Source organism: Rhincodon typus, chromosome 34 (genome assembly GCF_021869965.1).
Source record: "Rhincodon typus isolate 14 chromosome 34, sRhiTyp1.1, whole genome shotgun sequence".
NCBI classification, from domain to species: domain Eukaryota; kingdom Metazoa; phylum Chordata; class Chondrichthyes; order Orectolobiformes; family Rhincodontidae; genus Rhincodon; species Rhincodon typus.
Genome location: NC_063365.1, coordinates 5,951,879 through 5,978,623, shown reverse-complemented (window position 1 = coordinate 5,978,623; position 26,745 = coordinate 5,951,879). Strand labels below are relative to the sequence as shown.

Below are 26,745 nucleotides of genomic sequence, written 5' to 3'. Positions count from 1 at the left end.
TTCCTGCTCCTATGATGCTGCTTGGCCTGCTGTGTTCATCCAGCTCTACACCTTGTTATCTCACTTCTTGTCAAACTTTTCTTTATTACACATGAGGATATTTGCAAGAATACCAATATAAATGACATAAAATTTTTTACTGTATGTGAAGAGAGTGCTGATTGGTTACAAGTGGCCTCCAAATAGTGGAGGTGTTGCCATGGAGAATGCATCAGTTAGATGATGATTGATGGTTAACTGCCGAGCATTGTTTAAATTTAAATCAACAAATTGGCACTGATTGGTCAAGGTATTGCTCTGAGAAATGAACCAGATGCTGGCAGTTACCTATTTTGATAAGTTAAAACCAAAGTGTAATGTGTGTACATTTTTTTCCTGTCTACAATGAACAATGTACATCAATATTCTGTGCCTTCCAATACACTAAAATGTTCTTGCCAACCAATCAGCACTCTCTTCTCATATAGTATAAAATATTGTTCTCTTTAAGTTTGGTATTGTGCAACTTGATGAGCGTAAAACAAAAAGCTTCAACAAAATGTGTAATTTTTCAGCAATGTTCTGTTCTGTACTCTGAATAACTATAAATTTCTTATTTAATATTGAAAAAAGGTTAAAAAACCACTCACCTAACCTACTAGCCTCATGCACATGTTCCAGTAATCGTTGTTTAAACCTCTTCACCTTTCCTTTGAGTTTTTCAAATTTTAATATAACAATTTTTCAGATCAGGAGCAAATTACTGCAGATGATGGAAACTGAACTGTAAACTAAAAATACTGGAGACGACAGCGGGTCAGGATTGCTTTCTCTCCATGGATGCTGCCTGACCTACTGTGATCTCCCGCAATTTTTGTTTCAACCTTTCAGATCAGTTGTGATGTGAAATCTACACCCAAAATATTAATTGGTAATTTATTTCTTTATAGATGTTGACGTTCACTGTATATTCCCAATTTTCTTTTAGTTTGCATTTGAGATTCCTGCATTTGCAGTACTGAATTATCTTTGTGTCAGGAATGATGGACTAGCCGAGACAATGAATCTTACTTTCCGTACCTTTGATAGTGATGTTAGCAAGTACCACACACCTCGCTCTTTCACAGTGCCAGTATAGTGCAGATATTCCTTCTTCAAGTAAAGATCCATCCCATATTGCTTAGAGAGCCTGGAGTACTGGAAATAAAAAAGAGTGTATTTTCTAAGTAACTGAGGCTTTGGTTGAGTTGTTGACAAGTTGTAAATACCCATCAAAATCTTAGCAAACATTTATGTGAGTGTATGAAATACAATCTCAATTTTGAGTCAGATTGTGGTAGGAAAAGGGCTGTCAAATTTGAATAGAATCTTTCAGTGTCAGAAGGTCATGTGCTCATGTCCCACTGTACAGATTTTGGCACATAATCAACATGTGACCCAGCAAGCTTTCATTCAAAATTCAAGTGGAGGTGGAAGACTTTATAAAGAGGTGTTCCACCAATCAGTGGCTGGTTCTCTTCCGCATTTTCTGCTGATAGGTTCACTAGTGACCTTGGAAGGGAATGGCAGTCTTGTAGTCAGGGGGAGTGGGGGATGTGAAGAACAGACATTTAAGTACAGATAAGTTACATACAAACATTACATTCATAGACACATAAGTATATGGGCTAACATTAAACTATTAGATTATAACAAAGAGCACTTTTGTTAAGTGTCATGCTTCAAGTGATCCAAGGTGAGATAGCATATTAGATCTTTAGACCTTCGGATCAAATGCTTAGATACACTGATGATATCATAAATATGCATCTTAAAGGTATACTGGCAGTGAGACAGAACGTTTCTCTTAAATAAAAGCATTTCTCTTGCTCTGCTACTTACCCAAAGGAGCAAATATAAAGTTTCATTAGTAAACTCTGTTGCCAGGCACTTTTAAAAAGTCATTTTTATTGATTAGACATTTAAATGATCAATTTCAATGAATCACAAAAGTGTTATGGTGCAGAAGGAGGCCATTCGGCCCATCATGCCTGCTCCAGCTAACTAAATGTGCATTTTTGCTTTGCAATGTTTTATTTTGCCCAAAACTCATGTTTACTGTTGTGGTAAAGCTTACTTTTCTGAAATATGCTCACTGGCTCCCTGGGTGAGAGAGAAATTGAAATGTTACCAACCCTTTTTTAAAATCTCGCTATGGCATGATCTCCTCCAGTTCCATAACTCTCCTGAGATATCTGACCTGATGGCTTCTTGCACATCCCTATTTTAATTGCTCCACCACTGGTTGCCGTGTCTTCAGCTGCTTATCCTAAACATGGAACTTCTTCCCAAAAGTTCTACGTTCTCGTTATACACATTCCTTAGAACAACCTCTTTGAACAACTTCTGGTGTTTAATTATTTTTATTCTATTATGGGATGTGCAAGACCAACATTTGTTACCCATTCCTAATAGCCCCTTGAATTAAATCGCATGTTCAGCCATATCAGAGGGTAGTTTAACAGTCAACCAAATTGCTGTTGGTTTGCAGTCAGGTGCAGATGGCAGATTTTCTTACCTGAAGGACATTAGTGAACCAGATTGGTTTTCTAGATCAACTGATGATAATTTCATGGTCACCATTACTAAAATTAGCACTATACTTGTTGTAGATTTTGTTGTAATATTTCATTTAAGTGTTTAATGCCAAAGTCTTATTTATAGTACTCCTGTGAAGTGCCTTGAACACTTTATTTTAAAGATGGTATATAACAGAAGTTGTTGGAAGAACTGGGAGAAAGGGTTAGAGAACTGTCAGTAAACCATGGATTAGGGAAGGTAATTCCAAGATACTGAGCAGATATTGAGAAAGCCTCTTGTGGTTGAATCTAGGATTGAAAGCATAAAAATATCACTGACTGTTGTAAAAAAAAAACCCCACATTGTTCACTACTGTCCTTTTGGGAAGGAAATCTGCCATCCTACTTGGTCTAGCGTATATGAGATTTCAGATGGTTGACTCTTAACTCTGAAATGTCTGTTCAAAGGTAATTAGGGATGAGTAACAGATCTTGACCTTGCCAGTGATGCTCACACCTCTTGAAAGAATAAAGGAAAATAATAAAATGACCAAAAGCTTTGTTAAAGAGTTGTGTTTCAAGCGGAGTCTTGAAGATGGAAAGGGAAAGGCATTTTGGATGTTTGTCTTGGGGGTGGATGTTATTTTTCAGAAATGAGGGGCAAGATATTAATGTGATGTAATGTAAACAGAATCAGGGCAGTACAGAATTGAAAGAGTTCAGGGAGCTTTACGTGAGAAGCCACTGGAGTGTTCATGTACTAATTGGAAACTGACACACAGGTGGAGTGGGCTGTGCTGAGGGAAGTGTTTAGTCCCATTGCTGAAACTAAGTAATGGGAACTTTCCTGCGCAATCTAATGCAGGGTACGTATTACTCCGAAGTATTTGAATTGACAGGGTGGGGGTTTGTGAGAGAGGAGGTGCACTGATATGGTGATGTGGCTCAATGGCTGGCACTTACTCCCCTGAGTCAAGAGGGTTGCGAGTTCAAGCACCATTCCTGAGACTTGAGCAGAAAAATGCAGGTTAACTCCGGTGTAGCGCTGAGGTCATGCTGCACTGATGGAGGTGGCTTTATTTGGGGTGAAGTATTAAACCGAAGACTCCTCTGTACTCTCAGATAGATGTAAAAGATTGCATGGTGCTAGTTCAAAGAGAGTCCTACCTGGTTATCCTTCAATCAATATTATTAAACAAACAGAATATCTTTATCATTATCATTAATCACATTGCAGTGTGAGAAAGCTAGCTGTGCACACATTGGCTGCTGTATTTCCTATGCTAGAACAGTGACTATACTTTAAAAGTAGCTCATAGGTTGTGAAGCACTTTGGAACACTCTGAATTTGCAGAAGGCACCATATAATGTAAGCCTTTCTGTTTTTGCTTTTGGAAATTTTCAATGTTCAGTGCACCTCTGCTGGAGTATGGAGATGCCAACTCTAAGCCTTAGCCTCAGTGAATGTGAGCCCAGCATTCACATAAGGGACTCACACTGCGAAAGGTAGCTATCAACTTACCGTGCAGGGTGTTTTCTGGACTCCATTTGAGATTTTGAAGGCTGCTACACTGATGTCCTCAAATTGTATTTGCCCGCTGCAGTTTCCTCGGATCCGGTTTGTCTTGTGCTCTGGCATGTTTACGGCATTGCTGAGCTGTGTTTCTGAGTGGCCCGTAACGGTTATGTCACAAGTCTTGACATCTTTTTCCAGGTACTCATCCTCCCCAAAGTCCTTCAGCCTCTCCGGATTTATTGCCCTGGGCTGGAGCAAGGGGCACCCATTCACAATTTGGCCATCCCTTTGGTGACAAGAATCACTGCTTGTGGATGGACACTGGTGAACCTGCTGTCCCCCATTTTCAGAACTGTAAAAAATACAAATAAAGAAATATTGTTGTCGAGTAGTAACGCTGGGCTTCCTTTCCTTGGGTGTAGATGTGACAACAGCACCTACATCACTTAGAAGAACAAACAACAGAGGACATGAGAAAGCCATTGACTCCAAATTCGCCTCCAAATCACACACCATCCTGATTTGGAAATATTTTCATAATTGTAATCCTTGGGTCAAAATATTGGAACTTCCTCGCAATATCAGCACCGTACCTTCACCACTGCGGGTTGCCTTAAGGGCAACTAGGGATGGGCAATAAATGCCAACCTCTCCAGTAATGTCCACATACTGAGAATGAATAATTAAAAAATACTGCGCCCTCTTGGAAATAAAACAACAGGTCTGAATGATTAATCAGAGTGCTTCCTTCCTTAATTGCTAGCTCTCTTTTGTCTCAGTGAGGTTAATTGGTCAGGTGAGCCATGCAACAACAATTTGCATTTATTAGCAATGTAGCATAATGGCCAGGTGCTTCATTGAAATGTATTCAAGCTAAGTTTGACACTCAGCATGTAAAAGAGATACAAAGGCAACTGACAAAATGTTTGCTGTAAGGGTTAAATCTTAAGAAATATCTTAGGAGAGAGAGTTAAAGATATGGACAGGCGATAAGAGGATTAACCAGAGATTTCAGCTCAGGGAAGGTGTCTGGCTAGATTCTCTGTCATTGCTAACTCATGAAGCTCAGTCAGACTAACAGGAGAGGGGAGAATGAGTTGGGAGGGATTGGCAATCTGTCAGGGTGGCTATCTTCTTCATTATTCAGCAATGTGTATGGGAAATGTGTATCTGGTCTCAACATGCACTGTTTAGAAGATCTGTTGTATGCAGCAGGATCCAGAATAAGTGTGTCTCAGATTGATTGAAAATGGCACTCACAAGACACTGATTGTGTAACTCTTCCTTGAATATATTTATTCACAGTTTGAACCAACTAAAACAATTTTGGATGTTCACACTCTGCTGTGCAGTTAATGTTTATCAAACTCACACTTTGGATCCAGTTATGTGCACACATTTCCAATGTATCATTATTTTTTTAAAACTAATATTAAGTTAGCCTTCACTGCAACTATACCAAGACAAAGTCACAATGTTTCTCATTCTAAAAATATTACTCGTCCACTTGTGGGAAATAAGTACCAGAGAGATTGCTGAGGGAGGCATTGATTTGTGGCTATGTGCTTTTTGCAATTCATTCACAGGATGTGGGGGTCACTAGCTAGGCTAAAATCTAAATTGCCTGGCAAGGCCAATGTTTATTACCTGTCGCTAACTGCCATTTAACTGAGTAGCTTCCTAAGTCATTTATTATCTTCCCTAAAGGACTTTACGGAACCAAATAGATTGTTGTAACAATTGATGACATTTTTAGGGACCAGCTTCATATTTCAGATTTGTTGACTGAATTTAAATTCACCTGCATTTTGAACCTACATCCTCAGAACAGTAGCCTAGGCCTTTGGATTGCTCGTCCAGTGACATTACAACTGCGTCACCATTTCCCCACACATACCATCTATGGTTGTGTCATATATATCAACGAGAAAACAGCAAGTTGCATTTATATATCTTACTTGTCACATTCACAGGACATCCCACAGAACTTCAAAATTAAGCATTTTTGAAAGAGAGGTAATCTTTTGAAGGCAAACGTAACTACCAAATCATGCACAATAAGATCCTGAAAGCAGCGATGTGCTCTTTCATGTCAAACTGAATGGGTTCTATTTAAAGTCTTCATTGAAAAGATGGCTTCCCCAATAGGATAGTCATAGTCACTGTATCCCTACAGTGTGGAAACAGGCCCTTCGGCCCAACAAGTCCACACCGACACTCAGAGCATCCCACCCAGACCTATCTCCCCTAATCTACACATCACTGAACACTACGGGCAATTTAGCATGGCCAATCCACCTAGCCTGCACATCTTTGGATTGTGGGAGGAAATCAGAGCAGATAGTGTCCCTTAGCACTAATGTACAGCCTGGATTAAGGACTCAAATCACTGGAAAATTGCTTCAATCCACAACTCCTTGCTTGATTTTACTAGCTACACAACCCTGAGGAAATCTGCCAGAGGAACATGTAATGACAAGAAAAGTCATTTCCTGTAATGTTCAGAAAACAACTTGGAGGATTCCTAAAGCCTATGAATGAAGTCTGGTGTTTTCTAGTACTGTGCCTGGCATTGATCTTAAATTTTTTTTTAACAGAGATCACAAATTGTTTCAAGTTCTCCAATCATATATTGCAAAGAGTCATATTGGACTCGAAATATTGCTCCTATTTACTCTCCAGAGATGTTGACAGATCTGCTGAACTTCCCTAGCATTTTCTGTTTTTATCTCAGATCTCCAATACTGGCAATATTTTGGTTTTATTTGATATATCATATGACTTACATGGCATTCTATATTTTAAAATATTTTCCAGCCGATTGCTTCACAGCCAACACCGATTTTAACTTACGGGAAAACTCAGCTCTGTTATGAATTAAATAGCTTAGGCTCTCCAAGTGAAAGTTTAGAAATGCAGGCCTGTGTTTGGAACTGAATCAAACAGATAGGAAGATTCTAGGTTCAATCCCCAGTTGCCTCTCCATCCCTTTCCTCTCTTTTGATTGTCTCGTCTTTGACCAAGCTTTTGGTCACCCACCCTGAGAACTCCTTTTTAGGATCGATGTTAATTTATATTCAGTCACACTCCTGTAAAGCCCCTGGGATATTTTTCTACATTAATGGTACTATATAGACAGCAACACAGACCAGTTGTTGCTGGTCTGTGCTCTGAGGCTGTGACGTGCACCCAAACATTCGGTAACGGTTTGTTTTGATTTGCATGTAATATTCCCATTGACCAAAGCCTGTTGTCAACCATTAGGAATGGTACATCCATGTACCCCAAGAGGAAAAGCAGAAAAAAATACAGGGTGTTGCAGGGGCCAGGTACGCAGGTGATGAAAACTGTCAACCTTGTCACTTGTAAGTATGTTTGAATAAGCAGATTAATCTCTTTAAGAGGCTACTTGTCTCACAGATACACTCATACAAAGCTACAAATAAAGAAAGCCAATTAGGAGAAGTTGAACTTAGGACAGAAGGACAGTACTGAACAATTAAAGACCTATCTTACTGTCCATAAATTAGAAGGAGTTTATGAGATAACCTGAAGTTGTATATAAATGAATTATCCTTCCATCATCCAGTTGCATCTATGTCAGCAATAAGCAACAGGTACTGAACAGTTACTGGCAAATGCTTTATAGAATACAGAAGACGTTCATGCTGGGAGTGAGTACTTTCCCTTTGGCTCAATAATATTGTTCCAACCTTTGAGTCAGAAGGTGAAAAGATTAAGCTCCATTCCAGACAGCACCAGAGCAAGACCATAATAAGGCCCAACGAAATAAGAACAGGACTACGCTGTTCTGCCCCTCCACCCTGAATCGCCATTTGATTGGATCATGGCTGATCCAACGTTCGTCATGTCTACTTTCATGCTCTTTCCCCATAATCCTCGTTTTTCCTACTGAGCAAGAATCTATCTATCTCAGCCTTAGATATTCACAAGGATACCGCTGCCACTGAGATTTGTGGGAAGAAGTTCCAAAGACTCTACTCAAACATCGAGTCAAAGTCACAGAGATATACAGCACGGAAACAGGCTCTTCGGTCAAAACTTGTCCGTGTCAACCAGATATCCTAAATAATTCCAGTCCCATTTGTCAGCATTTGGCCCATATCCCTCTAAACCCTTTCTATTCATATACCCATCCAGATGCCTTTTAAATGTTGTAATTGTACCAGCCTCCACCACTTCCTCTGGCAGCTCATTCCATACACGCACCACCCTCTGTATGTAAAAATTGCCTCTTATGTCCTTTTTAAATCTTTCCCCTCTCACCTTAAACCTATGCCCTCTAGTATTGGACTCACCCACTCCAGCGAAAAGACGTTGTCTGTTTACCTTATCCATGCCCCTCATGATTTTATAAACCTCTATAAGGTCACCCCTCAGCCTCTGACACTCCAGGGAAAATAGCCCCAGTCTATTCAGCTTCTCCCTGTAGCTCAAACCCTCCAACCCTGGCAACATCCTTGCAAATCTTTTCTAAACCCTTTCAAGTTTCACAACATCCTTCCTATAGCAGGGAGACCAGAACTGCATGCAGTATTCCAACAGTGGCCTAACCAATATTTTGTACAGCTGCAACATGACCTCCCAACTCCTATACCCAATGCACTGACCAAAAAAGGCAAGCATGGCAAATGCCTTCTTCACTATCCTATCCAACTGCAACTCCACTTTTAAGTCAGGAATAGTCACCTGAACTGGATAAATTCAGGAGATTTATTCTCCAACAAGTGAGTTGGAGCTAAAAATAACCACATGGAGGGTTGTATTCAGTGGTGATCAGGCAGTTTAGGTGCCAGGCTTGTTGGAGGTGGGGCAGCAGCACTCCAAGCAAGCCTATAAAAACCCTTCCTTACAACCTGGGAGTGGATAAAACCTTAGGCTGCCCTTTAGAGGGTTTTCTCACCCCCTCTCCCTAACCTTACACAGCCATGTCCTAGCTGCTGCAGCTATGTTTTAATTAAAAATTTCAAGAATGTAAAGAGAAGGAACCTCTATCGTGAAGAATCCTCCATCTTACTTACCTTCCAATGCAGGCTGCTGCATCTTCCAAGCTGAAAAACCTTTGATTTGACGCTAGCTTTAAAACTGTCTTCTGTAAATTGGATGGTAAATGTGATCTATAGGAAATTGACAGGGAATTGAGTGGCCGTTTTCCCACGGGCAGGATCAGGACCTGGAAACAGTTCAGATTTCTTTTTTCCTTTCCTGGAAGGAAAATCCAGTCCATGGTCTCTAAACTTTGTGTTGACAATCAGCAGGACACTCATACCTGGACAGGGTGACCACTGGCTCAGTGCATTGTTCCACATCAGAGTCAGATGGAGTATTATGGGCCCAACAGACTGTCCCCTGCAGTTCCCACACAAAGAGGATGTCTTTGGTTAAAACCCTGGCAAGATTCAGGGTCCAAGGGAAGTGTACTGCAGTACCAGTTACTGGAGAAATTACACTAGCAAGTCCTCTTGCAACAGCAGCTTGCATTTAGATAGTAATTTTAGCTAGTAGAGCTTCAAAGGATTTTACAGAAGCATGATTAAATAAGATTTGATGCTTAGCACATAAGGAGAAATTGGGTCAGGTGACCAGAAGCTTAATCAAAGAGGTAGATATTGACAAGTGTCTTAAAGGAATGAAGGGAGGCAGAGATTTAGGGAGGGAATTCCAGTGTTTAGTAACCAACAGATGAAGTTATGGCCATTAATGGTAAAAGAAAGTTGGAGAAGAAATATTACCATTAACAACCAATATCAGATTAAATTAAAGCAAAACATTTCAGATCTGAAATATCTGAATTAATGCAGAAACAACTGGAAATGCTCAACTCTGGCAGCAGGGGTGGAGAGAGAAAAAGTTAATCAGCTGATTTTATCTTCATGTTAAAAAGAAACGTTTTGAATGAGTTAAAATCAGGTCACCTACCTTTCCTCTGAACCCATCCGTATAAATTCTATCATGATTGGGTTCCTTTAAAAAGTGTTTTTATCTAGTTTTACTACTTGAAAGAAACCCAGCCCTTTATTCCTCTGAAGTTTTTTCAACCTCCTGCCTGAGTGTGGACGAGAAATTTGTGGTATGCCCACAGAAAATTGGCAAGTGGCTTTCCACATGGTATCTCCATGGCCTCCACCCACCTCCTGTCTGCTAACATTCTATTGAAAACTTTGGTTATGATTAAATCATAATTTGCTGTAAAGAGAAAAGACAGATTAGGCTTTGAGGCATAAATCTAGCATCAGATTTTAGTAATAAAGAAGGCAGGAAATAAGAGATACCGCAAGTACACCAGAGAATTAATGAATCAAATGAACGGAAAATTGCTAAAATAAAATCCTTAAATGATATAAAAGGTTTTTTCAATGGAAACAATAGATAGATATTGAAAGAACAACAGATAAGGAGAATATTTACGAGGCTGAGAGGAGGTCAAATTGAAGCATTCAAAATTATGAGACAGCAGGACAAATAAGAAAATATTACCATGCACAAACTGTAGTGATTGAAATGAGGGCAGCCACCCGGACATCATAGAATACAAGTTCCCTGATTAGGGCTGTTAATCTGGTCCAATCAGGGAGCTTTGGCTGACGATTAAAAAGGGTGTCAGAGATACTGACACTTTGGTGCCTGACTCTGTATGAGGCAGTACTATAGTCAAGGACCGAAAGAACTGCGGATGCTGTAAATCAGGAACAAAAACAAATTTGCCGGAAAAGCTCAGCAGGTCAGGCAGCATCTGTGAAGAAAAAAATCAGAATTAATGTTTCAGGTCTGGTTCTGAGGAAGGATCACCAGACCCGAAACGTTAACTCTGATTTTTTTCTTCACAGATGCTGCCAGACCTCTTGAGCCTATAGGGAAGGACTGTTCATTTATAAATAAAGGATAACTTGGTGATGGGTTATTGGCCTCTCTGGAGTTACTTCACAAACAGATTAAGATTGAGAGGACACAGATTTACAGTAAAAGAAAGTATATTTCAATAAAATAAGCAAAAGTGATATGAGAAAAAACCTTTATCATGCAACAAGCAGTTAGGGTTTGGAATGCACTGCCTGTAGCTGTGATAGAGGCAGGTTCCATAAGGCATTCAAACAGAACAATGTGCAGCGTTCCGGGAGAAGGCAGGAGAATGGTTCTAAGTGAGATGCTCATTCACAGACCTAGCACAGACACAATGGACTGAAAGGCCTCCTTTTGTGCCACAACAATTCTGAGATTCTAAAGGTGAAAAGACATTGAAGAGACAAACAAAAAAAGTGACAAATGGAAATAGAATAGATGTAGTTCTAAATTGAAAATCATAATTTGTAGTTTCTTATTATTGTCAACTAATATTGTCTCATGAAAATAGCCCTCTTCATTTTATAATCCTTCTGTAACAATGCACCATTTGTCACTAGAAGCTGCTACAAATGCACACAATCTTCAACAAGAAGAAATGCTCAAGACTTTTAGGTCTAGACAAGCTCTGGTTAAAGTCATTGACAGTTCAAAAGAAAATGTTGGCCATGTAAACTTATTTGGAATGCTGCTAGAATTACACAAACATTACAGCAAGGTAATAGGTCACTCAGTTCATTTTGGTGTTTATTTCCAGCATAAACAGTATCTAATCCCTGCTCATCCTGCTCCCTTATCCCTTTATCCCTTCTTCCTTAACCTGCCTATTTAATCTTTAAATTAAAGTGATAATTTGAGCAGTGAATTCCATAAACTTACAACTCTACACGTGAGAAATTTCCACAGCTCTCTGTACTAAATTGCTTTCACTTAATTTTATATTTATTTACTCTTTTTCAGGACTTTGCAATCACTGTAGTCCCCGTCAAATCATTCTAAATAACCAGAATAATTACCCAATTAATGGGCCAATGGCAAAAATGAAGAGGCAAAGAAGGATTTCAATAATACCATAGTGAGGAGGGGGGAGGAGGGCAGAGGAGGAGGAGGAAGAAGTCTTGAGGCAGATTCAATCTGCAACAAGCCATGGACCTTTAGTCTTAACACAAAACTGCTCTGTACAAGCCACAAGAGCAGAGAAGGGCTTTGAAAGGCAGGCTATTGCTAAAAACTACAATTTAATCCCAACCTTCTCCAAAAGGGATCAAATTCCTCTTCTTCTGAAGAGATCTTCTTGGGAGATTTGTTATTCACGGACCTTGAAAACAGAAGCTGGGCAGCAAGGTGCATGTTTTCCTGCTTGATGAGGATAGCAGCAATATCATGCAGCAGTACAGCCTGATCTCAGGATATTCTTGTTCCCTTAAAGCAGTTTATGAAACAACAGAATTGAACTTGAACCGAATTCTAATTTAAAATCGTCGACCTTTCCTGAGATGAAGAGTTCTCCTTGTTCACTCAGCCGCTACTGAGGCTGAGACTGCTGGAGGTGGTGTTTAAAGAGCTTAGTTCACCTGCCAAGCTGTCTCTGTCAATTTAGGAAACGCTAAGATTAGTCACTACTGACTTCCTAACTGAATAGAACCACCAAAGCTTTTGAGATTTACCATCTCTCAACAGGAGGAGCTTCTTGAAGAAGCAGTTTTAATGTATTTGCTTCTATCAGTACTCTGCTTAATCCCCAGCAAGAATGCTATTGTAATATTAAAGAATCAATATTTAAACTTTGGTAAATTCTAATATCCCAGAGGCTCAATGAATAAACCATCTGGTCTACAATCTTGAACAAGGTAGCACATGAGAGGGGAAAAGGCTACTATGGTCGTCAGAGAGTTTGGGTCACATAGTCATTCACGTTTGGGTGAAAGGGATTACAATACTCATTACATTTGGGAGAAAAAGGTTACATTGTTTTGGGGGAAAACATTGTACTCAATGATCCCACCTCAGGGAAAGAAAAACTTCCTGCTCCTGCGATCAAGTTTGTATATCATTGCCACATGGTTTGCAGCCTGCTGAGAATGACTATCCAGTGTTTGAAACAAAAAGCCATGTAGGTAAAATACTGGAGAACTAGAGGCCTTTGGAACTGTACTGTAACAAAAACTGTACTGTAACAGGCGGCACTACATCCAGAGAAATAAATTACTCTGCTCATTTTCCTCTGATTGCTAACATTTTGTGATTTTGAAATCCTCCACCACCACTTCCTCCACTTTCATCGGGCAACTGTGGAGAAGAAAAATTGAAATACATTTTATCCATCAATCTCACTTTCATCACTGTTAAGGAGCAATCTACTTTGGTGCTTCCAAGCCCATTAATCTGCTGTAGCAGGTACAAAATGGTTAATAAGTCTAAAAAGATAAATTCTGCGTCAAGCTCATTTTGCCCTCCAAATAATCCAGATAAAACTCTAAAACATTTATCCAAATTACAACGGGCACATCCAGATCTGACCTCTTCCATTACACTAATGATTTAACACAGCAGTAAATGGTCCATATCAATTAAGTACCTTTAAAGTAACTGTTGAAAATTATGTACAGCAAGGGTCCATGTATAGTAAGATACAAAACAAAATGCTTATGGATTCTGGAAATCTAAAATAAAAACTAAACATGCTAGAAAAACTCAACAGATCTGGCAGCATCTGTGGAGAGAGAAACACAGTTAACTTTTAAAGTCCAAAACAATCAGACAAATATCCCCGGCATTGAGGGATCGACCACCTTTGATTGGCTACGATGGGTTGGGCACGATGCCCGCATGACCAACACAAGACTCGCCAAGCAGGTGCCCTACCCCCAGATTCAAAACAGCAGGCCATCCCCAGGTGGGCAAAGCAAGCGCTTCAATGATACCCTCAAGGCCTCAATTGTGGCATTCCCACAGACACCTGGGAATCACTGACCCAAGACTGTCCAACTTGGAGGAGGAGCATCCGGGAAGGCATCGAGCACCTTGAGACTTGCTGATGGGAAAAAATGGAAGCCAGGCGAAAACAGTAAAAGGAGTGCACTATCACACCAACACCAACCCATCTCTTCCTGTGGTCACCACCTGTCCCAAGTGTAACAGAGCCTGCAGTAGCCACATCAGTCTGTACAACCAACTACACACTCAATCTGACATTGGAAAAGAGTCATCCTCGTCTGCGAGGGACCACGAATGAATGAATGATTTTTTTTTACTTTCCATGTGCCTGTATTTTGGTTTCACACACACCAGTTGTTTATTCTGCCATTAACACTTACTCTGGACCAATGGTTTGATTCTTTAATATGAACATTACCATTCCCTTTGCCTTTTGTACCATGATATCTTTGTTATTTAACTCTTCTACCCTCCAATCTATCCCTCATTTGTGTTCTGGCTTATTCTTACTATTTTGCAACACAAGAAAACCCATCCACCTCTCTTCAGTTCCGAAGAAGGGCCATACTTAACTCAAAACATTAACTCTTTTTCTCTCTATATTGATGGTGTTAAACCAGCTGAATATTTCCAGTATGTTCTTTTTACCTTAGGACTTGGACTTGCAGTGGTTCAAGAAGGCAGCTCACCACAACTTTCTCAAGGCCAACTAGGGACAGGCAATAAATGGTGGCCAGTCAACAACAACCACATCCTATGAATGAATAAAGTAAAATTTCTGGCATCCACAATTTTATCCAATTTTAATGCTGAAAGGAGGTTCTGTCTGTTCTTTCAGGCAGATGTAAAAGATCACAAGGCAATGTTTGAAGAAGAACAGGGAATCTTCCCTGGTTTCCTGACCAACATTTATCCCACAACCAAATATCACCAATCAGATAATCTGGTCAATATCAAATTGCCATTTGTGGAGCCAGCAGCATCTGTACAGGCAGAAACAGAGTCAGAGCTTCTTAGGGAATATGGGAAATGGGAGCAGGAGGAGGCCATTCAACCAGGTCATGGCTGTTCTTCTATCTTCATGCCATTTCCCTGTACCATGCCCATGACCTAAGCGGAAGTGCTGGATTAGCAGTAATACCATCAGCCTAGACCCAGGCTAACAGTCTGGGAAAATGGATTCTCTAACAGGCGAGAATGAGAAGTTAATATTAGATAATAAGGAAATGTGCATGTAATTAATAAAAATTTTGTTTCAGTCTTGACTATAGAGGCTATAAAAACAAACCCAGTAACAGCTGTAAATCAGAAAGCTGATTGAAGAGATAAACTTGGTTTATAATCACTAGCCAAATAGTACTAAGATGTTGAGAAGAGATTTGCATTAGTTGGAATAATCTTGACTAAGGGACATAGTTGCAGAATAAAAGGACAATCATTTAAAACTGAGATACAAAGCAATTTCTTCTTCCAGAGGCGAGTGAATGTTTGGAATTTTTTTCTTCAGAGTTGTGGTGGCGAGATCACTGAAAGTAGGTGGATAATTGGGCACTTGGAAAAATTCAGTTTTTTTAATTGGGAGGCGTCAACATGGTTTTGTGAAAGGGAAATTGTATTTAACCAATTTATTGGAATTTTTTAAAGGGGTGACATGCCCTGTACATAAAGGGAAGTTCACTGATGTTCTGTACTTGGATTTCCAGAAATTATTTCACAAGATTCCACATGAAAGGTTACTGTGCTCAGCAGGAGCTTATGGTGAAGAGAGTAACATGATAGTATGGACAGGAGACTTCCTAACTGGCAGAGAACAGACACTGTGCAAAAAATAGGTCTTTTTCAGATTGGCAGGATCTGACGAGTGGAGTTCCACAGATGCTGGGATCTCAACTTTTTATATCAATGATTCAGATGAGGGAATCAAAGGTTTGTAGCTAAATTTGCAGATGACAGAATGATAGGTTAGATAGTTGTTCATTTTTGCAGGAAAATTTAAAAAGCACAGTACTATTTAAACAGAAAATGACTACAGGATTCTGAATTGTAGAGAGATCGAAGTGAACTAGTACGAGTCATTAAAAGTTAATATGTAGTTACAGTAAGTGATTAAGAAGGTTAACGGAATGCAATCCTTTATTGTGAGAGGAATTGAACATAAAAGTTATGATGGTATGTTTCAATTGTTCAGGGCATTGGTGTGACCACATTGTGTCTGAATTTGGAAGTGGTTCAGAACAGGATTACAAATTGATACCTGAAATGAGCATGTTGTCATATAGGGAAGGATTGGGCAGGCTGAGTTTGTAAGGGGTAATGAGGCTGTTGTTTATAAGATCCTGAATAGTCTTGATAAGGTTAATGTGGAAAAAATGTTTATTCTTGTGGGTGAGTCCAGAACTTGGGGACACCGTTGCTATTTTGGGACACAGATAGTGGACATTTTCATTCTTTTAGAGGGTTTGGAACTCTCTGCCCCAGAAGGCAATGGAAGCAGAGTCATTGAAAATTTTAAGGCATTTTTAAGAGAATCAAAGGTTATCAGGGATAGATGGAACATGGAATTTGGAACACAAACAGATCAGCCATGATCTTATTGAATGGCCTACTTTTGATTCTAATTCATATGATTTAGAACTAACTTGAATGTTTAGTTCTGGTTAATAGCAGAATGAAAGAGTTGTATTTATATAATGCTTTCATGACCTTAGGACATCCTGAGTGTTTGCAGCCTATTTAGTACTTTTGAAGGGTAATGTATGAACATCTGAACAAGGATTAAGAGGGTTTTCAAGCCTGCTCTGCCATTCACAAGATTATGGTTGATCTGATTTTAACCTCAACTCTACGTTCCTGCATACCCTGATAAACTTTCATCTCCTTGTTAATCAAGAATCGATTGAACTGTGTCATAAAAATACCTGTGCCAAAAGAAAATACTGTCTTTTGAAGATGGGAATTTGAAAGACTCACAACCCTGTTAGAGAATCTTTTTTTCCTCATTGCTGTTTTAAATGGCGACCCCTTATTTTTAAACTATAACCCCTGATTCTCCCACATGAGGAAACATGTTTTCCACACCTACCCAGTCTAGTCCTCTCAAGAATTTTATATGTTTCAATTAAATCACCTCTAACTTCCTTCCCTAATGGCATTGTGGGTCTACCCACAGCAGGTGGACTGCAGCGGTTAAAAAAGGCAGCTCATCACTTTCTCAAGAGCAACTATGGATGGGCAATAAATGCTGGCCAGGTAGTGACACCCACATCTCACAAATGAATTAAAAAAAGACTCTTCTAAACTCCAGTGGATATAGGCCTAGCCTGTCTAGCCTTTCCTCATAAAACAATCTGCTCATTCCAGGTATTAGTCTACAATTCACATTCATAATCACACCACTCGTAACAACTTTCTAGCTTGAGAAAAAGACCCATTTATTCCTAATATCCACTTCCTGTTAGCCAACCAATTTTCTATTCATGCCAATGTTACCCCAACACTATGAGTTTTTATTTTCTGCAATAACCTTTGATGTGGCTCCTCATCAAATGCCTTCTGGGAGTCAAAGTCAAATACATCCACAGGTTCCTGTTTATCTATGGCACAAGTTACCTCTTCAAAGAACTCCAATAAAGTAGTTAAACATGATTTGCCTTTGACAAAACCATGTTGATCCTGTCTTGTCATAACTTTTTAAATAACAGATTGACATCTATCATAGGGAAAATGTTAGAAGCTAACTGGCCTGTAATTTCCTGCTTTCTGCCTCTTTCCCATCTTGAGTAAAGGAGTTACCTTAGCTATTTTTCATTCTGAAGGACCTTTCCCCAAATCTAGTAACTTTTGGAAAATTAAAACCAATGCATCAACTATCAAAGTTATGTATCTATCTCAGGAATGACAACAGGTGAGAGGGATACAAGTTATATTCCAAGGATAGGGAAACTAAAAATCAACCAGCATTCCCCAATATCGAATGGCCACCTACTTCTGGTGGAAGTATTGAAAACGTTCTAAGGGTCACTGGACTAGAAACGTTAACTCTGATCTCTCTTCACAGATGCTTGAAGTGTTGAGCTTTTCCAGCAATTTCTTTTTTTGTTTCTGCTGGAAGTACTGTTTGATTCTTTCACAGGAAGAGGAGAGGGGGCAACACTGGCTAGGCATGTTCTCTAACTACCCTTGAGAAGGTGATGTTAGTCACCTTGAACTGCTGCACGCCTTGGGGTGTAGTTCCAAGATCCTTCACGCTGACGGAGAAGGGCGATACTTCCAGGTCAGGTTAGTACCGTTGTGATATCGCAGCCAATTTGTGCTTAGCTGGATCCCACAAACAGCAATTTAATAATGACGATTTAAACTGTTTTGAGACTTTGGTTGAGGGGTAAATATTGGCCAGGACGCGACAGGGATCTCATTTCTTCGAATGGAATCATTTACATCCAGCTGCGAGGGGAAATGCCATTTAGTGCCCCTTTACAGTGAAATCAAAAGATAACACAGATTCCCTCCTTCTCTTTGAGACTCTACGGAATTTTTGGCACACACCAGGCTGCAGCAGAAAGAAAAATCAAACTCACTTAAACTATTAGCAATATAGTTTCCAGAACTGCTAATAATAAAACATTAAAAGATGTGAGTAGCGACAATTACTGTTATTAGGGAAGGAATGGTTAAAAGATTTACATCACCACAGTAAGCAATTCAAACGGAAGGGCGCAGTTTGGGGCTGGAACCTGGAGGATATCCAGCACAAATTTTCTCTCTCCCTCTTTCTCTGCCAGGTTCATCGTGTCGGGGCTAGGATCGTCAAGACAAGGAGAAAGAAGGATTTACTCCACGACATGAGGGGTGCGTGGGCTCTGTCTGCAGCTTTGCTCCTCTTGGGTCTGGTCACGACCGGTAGGTGACGGTCACAGGAATCACTTTGTGAATTGCTCGGCTCTTCAAACAGTTTCTTGTAGTTTGGGATCATTAATTTATCTAACCCCCCACCCCCCGCCGGGGTTGAAGTAAACATTACCTCACCCCCATTCGCTACACTATGGTATTTGCTTTCTACATTTCTTTAGGGTGTATTTACTTTTTTTTTGTTGGTTTTAAATCTTTTGAGGAGCAGGAGGAACTTTTTGGTTCAGAATGAAAGGAGAAATTAAAGGCAAAAGAACGGGAAAGTGTAAGGAGAGAAACAAGAAGCAAAGTTCAAAATACTGGAACAGGGATTATGGGTTAAAAAAACATGCAACAAGGAGAAATCAAAGTTTGTATAAAAGGAATGCGCAAGGGATGGGGCTGGGCAGTAAATCGCCAGAGCGAATCCCTTCCCGGAAGGTTCAATGTTTTCCCAATACCGGAGGGAGGCAAAAGTACCACAGAGTTGCTTAATACGTACCCCAGAGGTGAATATGGCATTGTACCCGAATCCCAGCCCATCCCAGTTCCTTAATATGGATGAGTATGGGAAGCAATGTTCTCAGTTTTCAATGCACCAAGGGATGACTATGGGAGATAGTGAACTCAGTTCACGGTGTGCCTCACGACTGCCTGTGGGAGACAAGTGTTCCCCATCAGTTCCTCAGTGTATCCCAAGGATAAATATGCTCTCATTTTTTCAGTACAATGTTCAGGGAGTTACCCTGGGAGATAGTGGTTTCAGTGCTCACTGTCTCCCAGAATGGACAGTCTATGGTCCCTGGTTCCTCTGTCTACTCCAGGTTGACTGGGAAACACTGGTCTCAGTCCTCAGTACATATCAGGGCAGATTAATGGGAGAGGACAAGCAAATCTCTACATGTGCTTATGGAAGAGAAACAGGGAATTCTAAATATCAAATGTATCCCAGGACAGCCCAATCAAAGCTAGATTTTGAGTCCTGAATCTTGATACCAGATATTAGGGGTTGGTGAGGAGATGGTGGTATTATGATAATGCCACTGCAGTAGTAACCCAGTGTTCTAGATTAATGCTTTGGGGCATAGTTTCAAATCCCACCATAGTAGGTGATGCTGTCTAAATTCGGTAACAAAATGAAATCAAAAAGCTAAACTAATGGCAGCCATACCTAACCAACACCGAGTGTTATAAATACCCGTTTGGTTCATTAATGTCATGTAGGAATGGAAATCTGTCATCCTTACCTGGCCTACATGTGATTCCAGACCCACAGCAATGTAGCTGACTCTTATTTGACTCTGAAATAGCCTGGTGAGCCAATAAGTTCTAGGCCAATTATGGATAGGTAATAAATACTGTACCATGGATGCATAGAAGGAATGACAAGATGGTTCCTATTTGAGCACCTTCATTTTAAACGTTACCTCATTACAATGGATAATCATTATAACTCCATCATTGTAACTTGTTTTTCCTAACTACACATGTACTAAAATGCCCCAATTATTAAAACATTATATTATAATAGTCATTCCTATAAGATCCCCAATTACAACATATTTTTATTATTTTTTTTCCTTATTATGTTTCACCATTACAATCACCCCACTTGCAAATATGCTTCTGGTGGACACTTTTTTTGATTAAATTGCTCTTGTTGCATTGTGCAGCTTAACTCCTAAGATAACTTGGACAGACACAAAAACAGAAGTTGCTGGATAAACTCAGCAGGTCTGGTAGGGTCTGTAATGAGAAATCAGAGCTAACATTTCAGGTCCAACTAACCAGATATCCCCACCTATTGTTTACTCCTTACCGCCTCCTCCCATCCTATCTTCTGCATAAAAAACCCGAAACATTAACTCTGATTTCCCTCCACAGATACTGTCAGACCTGCTGTGCTTTTCCAGCAATTTCTGTTTTTGTGACTGATTTCCAGCAATTTCAGTTCTTTCGGTTTTTATAACTTGGAAAGACTTTGAATTTGTGATAAAGATAATGTCTGTCGATGGTCCTGTTGCTTGTATTTCAAGCATCCTTGCTATTCAGTTCTATTTAAGAAATCACCCTGGTTTACAAGTGTCAATAGCAAACCCTAATCGCAGTTTGAGTTTGGGCTGAGGTCTTGTTTACTGTGGTGGAAAGAGCCCTCTGGTGTTAAGACCAGTGCACTGCATTGTGCCATTCTTCACCTGTCCAAATTGAAAATTTAATATACGCATTTTGTTTCTCCAATTAATTTACATTTAAAAGCATAATCAGACATTGTTGCTCTGCCTAGCAAGGATCTATGTTGGAATTTACCTGGTGCAGTACCATTCACCTGATGAACTAACTCATTAAGTGACTGGGGAGTCTCTGAAAGGGGAAGGATTTGAAACTTGCTGTAAAATTAAACCTGAAGATGCCAGAAGTATAGCTTCAGAAATCATTTTGTTGCTGATTTTTATAGGGACTGTTACAGTGCAGCACCTCCTGGATTCCAAATGTTTTTGGCGTCTTTGCTGTTTATTATCACTGACATTAGAATTCAGAAATTCAATACAACAATTTTATTAGTCTACAGGCATCACTACAAAGAGGCTATCATTAAGATACAGTCTGGACACCCAAACAAAATTGCTGCGTGTATAACCATGATTAACATAGGTCTCACAACACAAGAAATAATGCAATTCCACTTAATATGTTAAATAATAATCATCTAATTCCCAGTGTTAAGACAATGATACAATCCTAGGACAATAGGATTGTATAATGACAATGAAACCGTTCAGCCAATTGTGCCTGTGTCAACTCTTTGAAGGAACTGTCCAATTAGTCCCACTCTGCTGCTCCTTCCTCACTGCCTGCAAATATTTCCTCTTCAATTGTTTATCCAGTGCCCTTTTGGAAATAATGATTAAATCTGCTTTATCTCAGATAATGCACTCCCAATCACAACAATTTGATGCACATAAAATATTTTGCTTGTTTACCTTTGGTTTTTTTATTAATTGCTATAAATCTGTGTCTTCTGCCACTGGAAACAGGTTCTCCTTATTTAATCTATAGAAACCATTCAAGACTTTGAACAGTGCTTTCAAATCTCCTCTCAACCTTCCCCACCTTCAGGAGAATAACTCAAGTTTCTCCAGATATTTGAAGCCTTTCATCCATGGTACTCTTCTAGCAAAGTTCCTCTGCAGCTTCTCTATAGCCTTGGCAACTTTCTTGCATTGTAGTACCCAGAATTAGCCACAATACTCCAACTGGGGCCTAACTAATATTTTGTAAAGGTTTAGCATAACTTTCTTGTTCTTGCACTACATTCCTCTGTTTATAAAGACATACGCTCATTAACCTTTTTAACAGACTTCTTAATCTGTCCTGCCACCTTAAAAGACTTGACATTCCCACGTCCCTCTGTTCTTCCATCCCTTTATAGTTTATATTGCTTCATCTCATTCTTCTTCCGAAAATGAATCATTTCATTTATCTACCATGTGTCCGCCCATTCCACCAGCCATACTATGATCACCTGTGAACTGTTACTGTGCTCTTCACTACTATATTTCTGAGTTTTGTATCATGTGCAAACTTTGAAAGGACGTGCTGTAAGCTCAACCCAAAGTCATGAAGCTGCAACAAAAACTATTGCTGTGGATGCTGGAAATTTGAAATGAAAACAGAAATAGTTTTAGAAACTTAGTAGGTCTAGCAGCATATGTGGAGAATGGATCAGAGTGAATGTTTTGTGTACAGCCCAAAGATCCAAAGAAGAGACATGATGGACTCAAAATGTTAACTCTGATTCTGTCTCCACAGATGCTGCCAGATCTGCTGAGCTTTTCCAGCCCTTTCTGGCATAGTTGAAGCTCACTTTTGCCTCTGAGTCATTGATGTTGTAAGTCCAAATCCCTTTCATGATCTTGAGCACTAAAATCAAGGAGGACACTGTAGTCCAATACTTGGGGAGCACTTTTGGATAAGACATTAAACCAAGGTCCCATCTGTCTCTTAGTGGATGCAGAAGATCTCACGTTACTATTTTAAAATCTCTCATTTCACTTAGGGATAGACTATAAATGCTGGCCTTGCCTGTGTTACTCACAAATAAAAAAAATACTTTGAAGGAGAAAGCAAGTTATTCCCAGTGTCCTTACCAATACATATACAGTAGTCGATATCACAAAACAGATTATCTTATCATTTTCATATTGTAAGAGCTTGCTCTGTGTAAATTGATCTCTGTGTTGCCTAGCTTGCACTTCAAAAAGTACTTATGCCTTTAAAGTGTTTTGCAACATTCTGTGGTCCTGAAAGGCTTTACATAAACGCAAGTCTTTTTTTTCCTTTTGTCAATACATATTTAAAAGAGCAATGGTTGTAATACTAACTTTGGACAGTGTTAAAACAACTGTTCTCCATTAATCTGCTTTCTGATCCTTAGCCAATTATGTAGCTACTGTCCCTTTAAACTCATAGACTTCAATTTTGCTAACAGGTTTATGAGGTGGTACTTGATTCAGTGTCTTATGAAAAAGTCCTGGCGCACATTCATCAAACTACCTTAATTAGCACACTGTCACTTTATCAAACAATTAAATCAAGTTAGTGAAATACACAATTAACTTTTAACCTTTAACACATCTGTGCTGTTTTTCATTGATTAACCCATATTTTTCTCCAAGCGTTGATTGATTTTATCTGGCTTATTAAAACAATTCCCCATCAGCAATGCAAAAGTAGTCCCTGTTAATTGAAAATTTTGTATTAATAGAACATGGAACAGTACAGCACAGTACAGGCCCTTTGGTCCACGATGTTGTGCCGACCTATTATCCTACTCTAAGATCAAACTACCCTGCATACCCAACGTTTTACTATCATCCATGTGCCTTTCCAAGAGTCGCTTAAATGTCTCTAATGTATCTGACTCCACTACCACCACCGGCAATGCATTCCGCGCAGCCACCACTCTCTGTGTAAAGAACCTACTTCTGACATCTCCCCTATACCTTCCACCAATCACCTTAAAATTATGCCCCCTCGTAATAGTCATTTCCACCCTGGGAAAAAGTCTCTGACTATCCACTCTATCTATGCCTCTCATCATCTTGTACACCTCTATCAAGTCACCTCTCATCCTTCTTCGTTCCAATGAGAAAAGCCCGAGCTCCCTCAACCTTTCCTCATAAGATCTGCCCTCCAGTCCAGGGAGCATCCTGGTAAATCTCCTCTGCACTCTCTCTAAAGCTTCCACATCCTTCCCATAATGAGGCGACCAGAACTGAACACAATATTCCAAGTGCGATCTAACCAGGGTTTTACAGAGCTGCAGCATAACCTCGCGGCTCTTAAACTCAATTCCCCTGCCAACGAAAGCCAACACACCATACGCCTTCTTAACAAGCCTATCAACTTGGGTAGCAACTGTGAGGGATCTATGGATGTGGACCCCAAGATCCCTCTGTTCCTCCACACTGCCAATTCCTTGATGTTTTGCTGTATGTGAACTTGGATCCTTGATGGAAGAGTGGGACTGGGGAACTACCTCAACTGGATGAGTTTCTATTTACCATGGTATTAATGTGGTAATTTGCTAATTCCTATTGGTTAAGCTAGCTAAATAATAATACAAGATACAGACAAATTCTGTTGCTGTAACAAGTACTATCTGTCAGCAAATGTAATTGGCGAGATGTTCATTCTCATTCAAAATATTTTTCCAAACATTTATTTTTGTCCCTGAAGAAATACTTTATGATAAATAACAATGATACAGCCCAGCACTTACAATACAGTGGAATATTGACTTAAAAGAATGACCCTTCACATATTTTTTAGTTACATCTGATACAGCTGTGTACTAACTGAATTTCTGGAAAGAGACATAAAGAGTGAGTCAAAGAGAAGTTGCACAGGGGAGGAGAATGTTTTGATTCAATAACACTGCTTGTTCTAGGAGGAGACCCCCAAAGGGATACCAGAGACTGGTGTGAACAGAACAAGACTCTTCACAAACGGTTGGATATTGTAGAAAAGGTAACAAAACCCATTCTCTATTTTAAGTACAGCAACACTAGGTTACAATATGCACTGGATATATTATCATGAGTGATTGCAGAGAATTTAATTTGTAGTAATGCTGGTTGCTAACATGTGAACTCTGCTTCTCTTTTCCCACTGATATTGTCTGACCTGTTTGCCAATGTTTGATGTTTTAGTTTCAGACAGGTCAGACAGCATCAGTGGAGAAAGAACTAGAACTAACATTTAGGAAAGAGGCAATAAATGCTGCCTGGCCAGCGAGGCCCTCATCTCATGAATGAATTTTAAAAAACTGCAGTTCGATGGACTTTTGTTAGAATAGAAAATAGTTATGGGTTTTAGGCAATGAAAGGGGAGGAAGGAATTAAAGGTACGATCTATCAAAGGATGAAGATAAAAAAGATTGCCATTTCCCTGGATATTCAATGGGACAGACATCAGATCATTAAGGAAGAACTGGCTGCCATGTTTCCTATATTTCAAAAGTATTGCATTGGTTGCAAAGTACTTTGGCAGATCCTGAGATTGTGAAATGAAACTTTTTTTTATCATACCTGCCAGTAGAAGATAAGTAATCATTGACTTTTGCTTCTTCTTTTCTCTCTGTCCTTCTCTATCATTTTTTTCAGAATATAGAACGAACAGTCAATCACTTGGAGGCTGAAATATCTGCTCTGCTCAGAGTCATCGAGGATTCAAACCCCCCACTTCAGCTGGCAGCTCCAACCATGGACATTTTTGAGAATGGTGAGTCTATTTTGTGGAGTAACTCCCTTTCCTTTGTTAGTGATGAATTGTGCATTTGTTGAGCTGCAGGGCTTTTAGCGCTGGGAGATGAGTCAGGTTCTCACTTCCGGGGCTAAGAGTCAGCATGACAGGTCAGGTATCAGACTGGTTCAACACTGAGTCTAGATCTCTACTCTGTCCAGATAAATTTGCCCTTGCCCCCAAACTTCTTAAGTGTACCAGAGTCGCATATCTTCAATGCACCCACCAGATATACTTGGGACCCTTACTGAGTTTGTACTTTGGGCCTAAGCTTACCAGGGCTGATTAAGGTATCAGTTTATGTGTAGACATGCAGCAAAGTGAAATTTGTGTTTAGCAGCATAGTAAGAACTTAGCATTGTTAGGAATGTCCACACTCATTTGGGTCCCAAATTCCACTTTGGGAAGCCCTGTTTTTACACATACAGTGTAAGTAATTTTGGTTTTTGTATTTCTATTCTCGTTCTTTGACTTCCTTTTTGATGAACGGGTGATTGAAACCATGACATTCCCAGTCTCTAGGAATCATTGCTGTAGCCATTAGAAAAACTTCTGTTTCATTTATTTGCTTAATATGAAAATATTTTGAGTTTTAAGCATGTACTGAAGGTTATTCCTTCGGAAAAATTAAATTCCTCACTAACCAGCATTTGTGATTTACCGCCCCTACTATTTCCTGGCAAGTTTTACTGTAGATTCAATAAATCTCAACCTCATTCCAGTGGTCATGGGCACAAGATGCAAACCAGACTCTGATTTGGCACCGTTGAAAGGAGAAGAATGATTTGTGAGTGAAATGGAAAAGTGCAATATTAGTATATTTGGAGATAGTCTTCTCAAGCCCTCTAACCTGACCAAATACTCCTACTACCCAAGATAGTAGGAACTGTAGATGATGGAGAATCTGAGATAACAAGGTGTAGAGCTGGATGAACACAGCAGGCCAAGCAGCATCAGAGGAGCAGGAAGGCTGACATTTTGGGCCTAGACCCTTCTTCAGAAATGGGGGAGGGGAAGGGGGTTCTGAAATAAATAGGGAGAGAGCGGGAGGCGGATAGAAGATGGATAGAGGAGAAGATAAATGGAGAGGAGACAGACAGGTCAAAGAGGCGGGGATGGAGCCAGTAAAGGTGAGCGTAGGTGGGGAGTTAGGCCCGTCCAGGGAGGACGGACAGGTCAAGGGGGCGGGAAGAGGTTAGTAGG

General features: G+C 39.8%; 2 protein-coding genes across 4 annotated transcripts in view; one reads left to right on the top strand and one right to left on the bottom strand.

Annotated features, from left to right (window-relative positions):
- Positions 1–18,638, bottom strand: part of LOC109918314 (L-threonine ammonia-lyase) — a 46,831-nt gene extending 28,193 nt beyond the window's left edge. For all 3 annotated transcript variants that reach the window (XM_048616413.1, XM_048616414.1, XM_048616415.1), the window contains exons 1-3: positions 18,535–18,638; positions 4,060–4,405; positions 1,060–1,176 (exon numbers count right to left, since the gene is read on the bottom strand). In XM_048616413.1, the coding sequence (XP_048472370.1) occupies positions 1,060–1,176; positions 4,060–4,405; positions 18,535–18,638 (567 nt within the window). The remainder of the gene's footprint in view (positions 1–1,059; positions 1,177–4,059; positions 4,406–18,534) is intronic.
- Positions 18,581–26,745, top strand: part of LOC109918281 (placenta associated 9) — a 9,873-nt gene continuing 1,708 nt past the window's right edge. Inside the window, exons 1-3 of the mRNA XM_020518188.2 lie at positions 18,581–18,750; positions 24,689–24,768; positions 25,404–25,521. Coding sequence (XP_020373777.1) covers positions 18,693–18,750; positions 24,689–24,768; positions 25,404–25,521 — 256 coding nt within the window. The 5' untranslated portion in view covers positions 18,581–18,692. The remainder of the gene's footprint in view (positions 18,751–24,688; positions 24,769–25,403; positions 25,522–26,745) is intronic.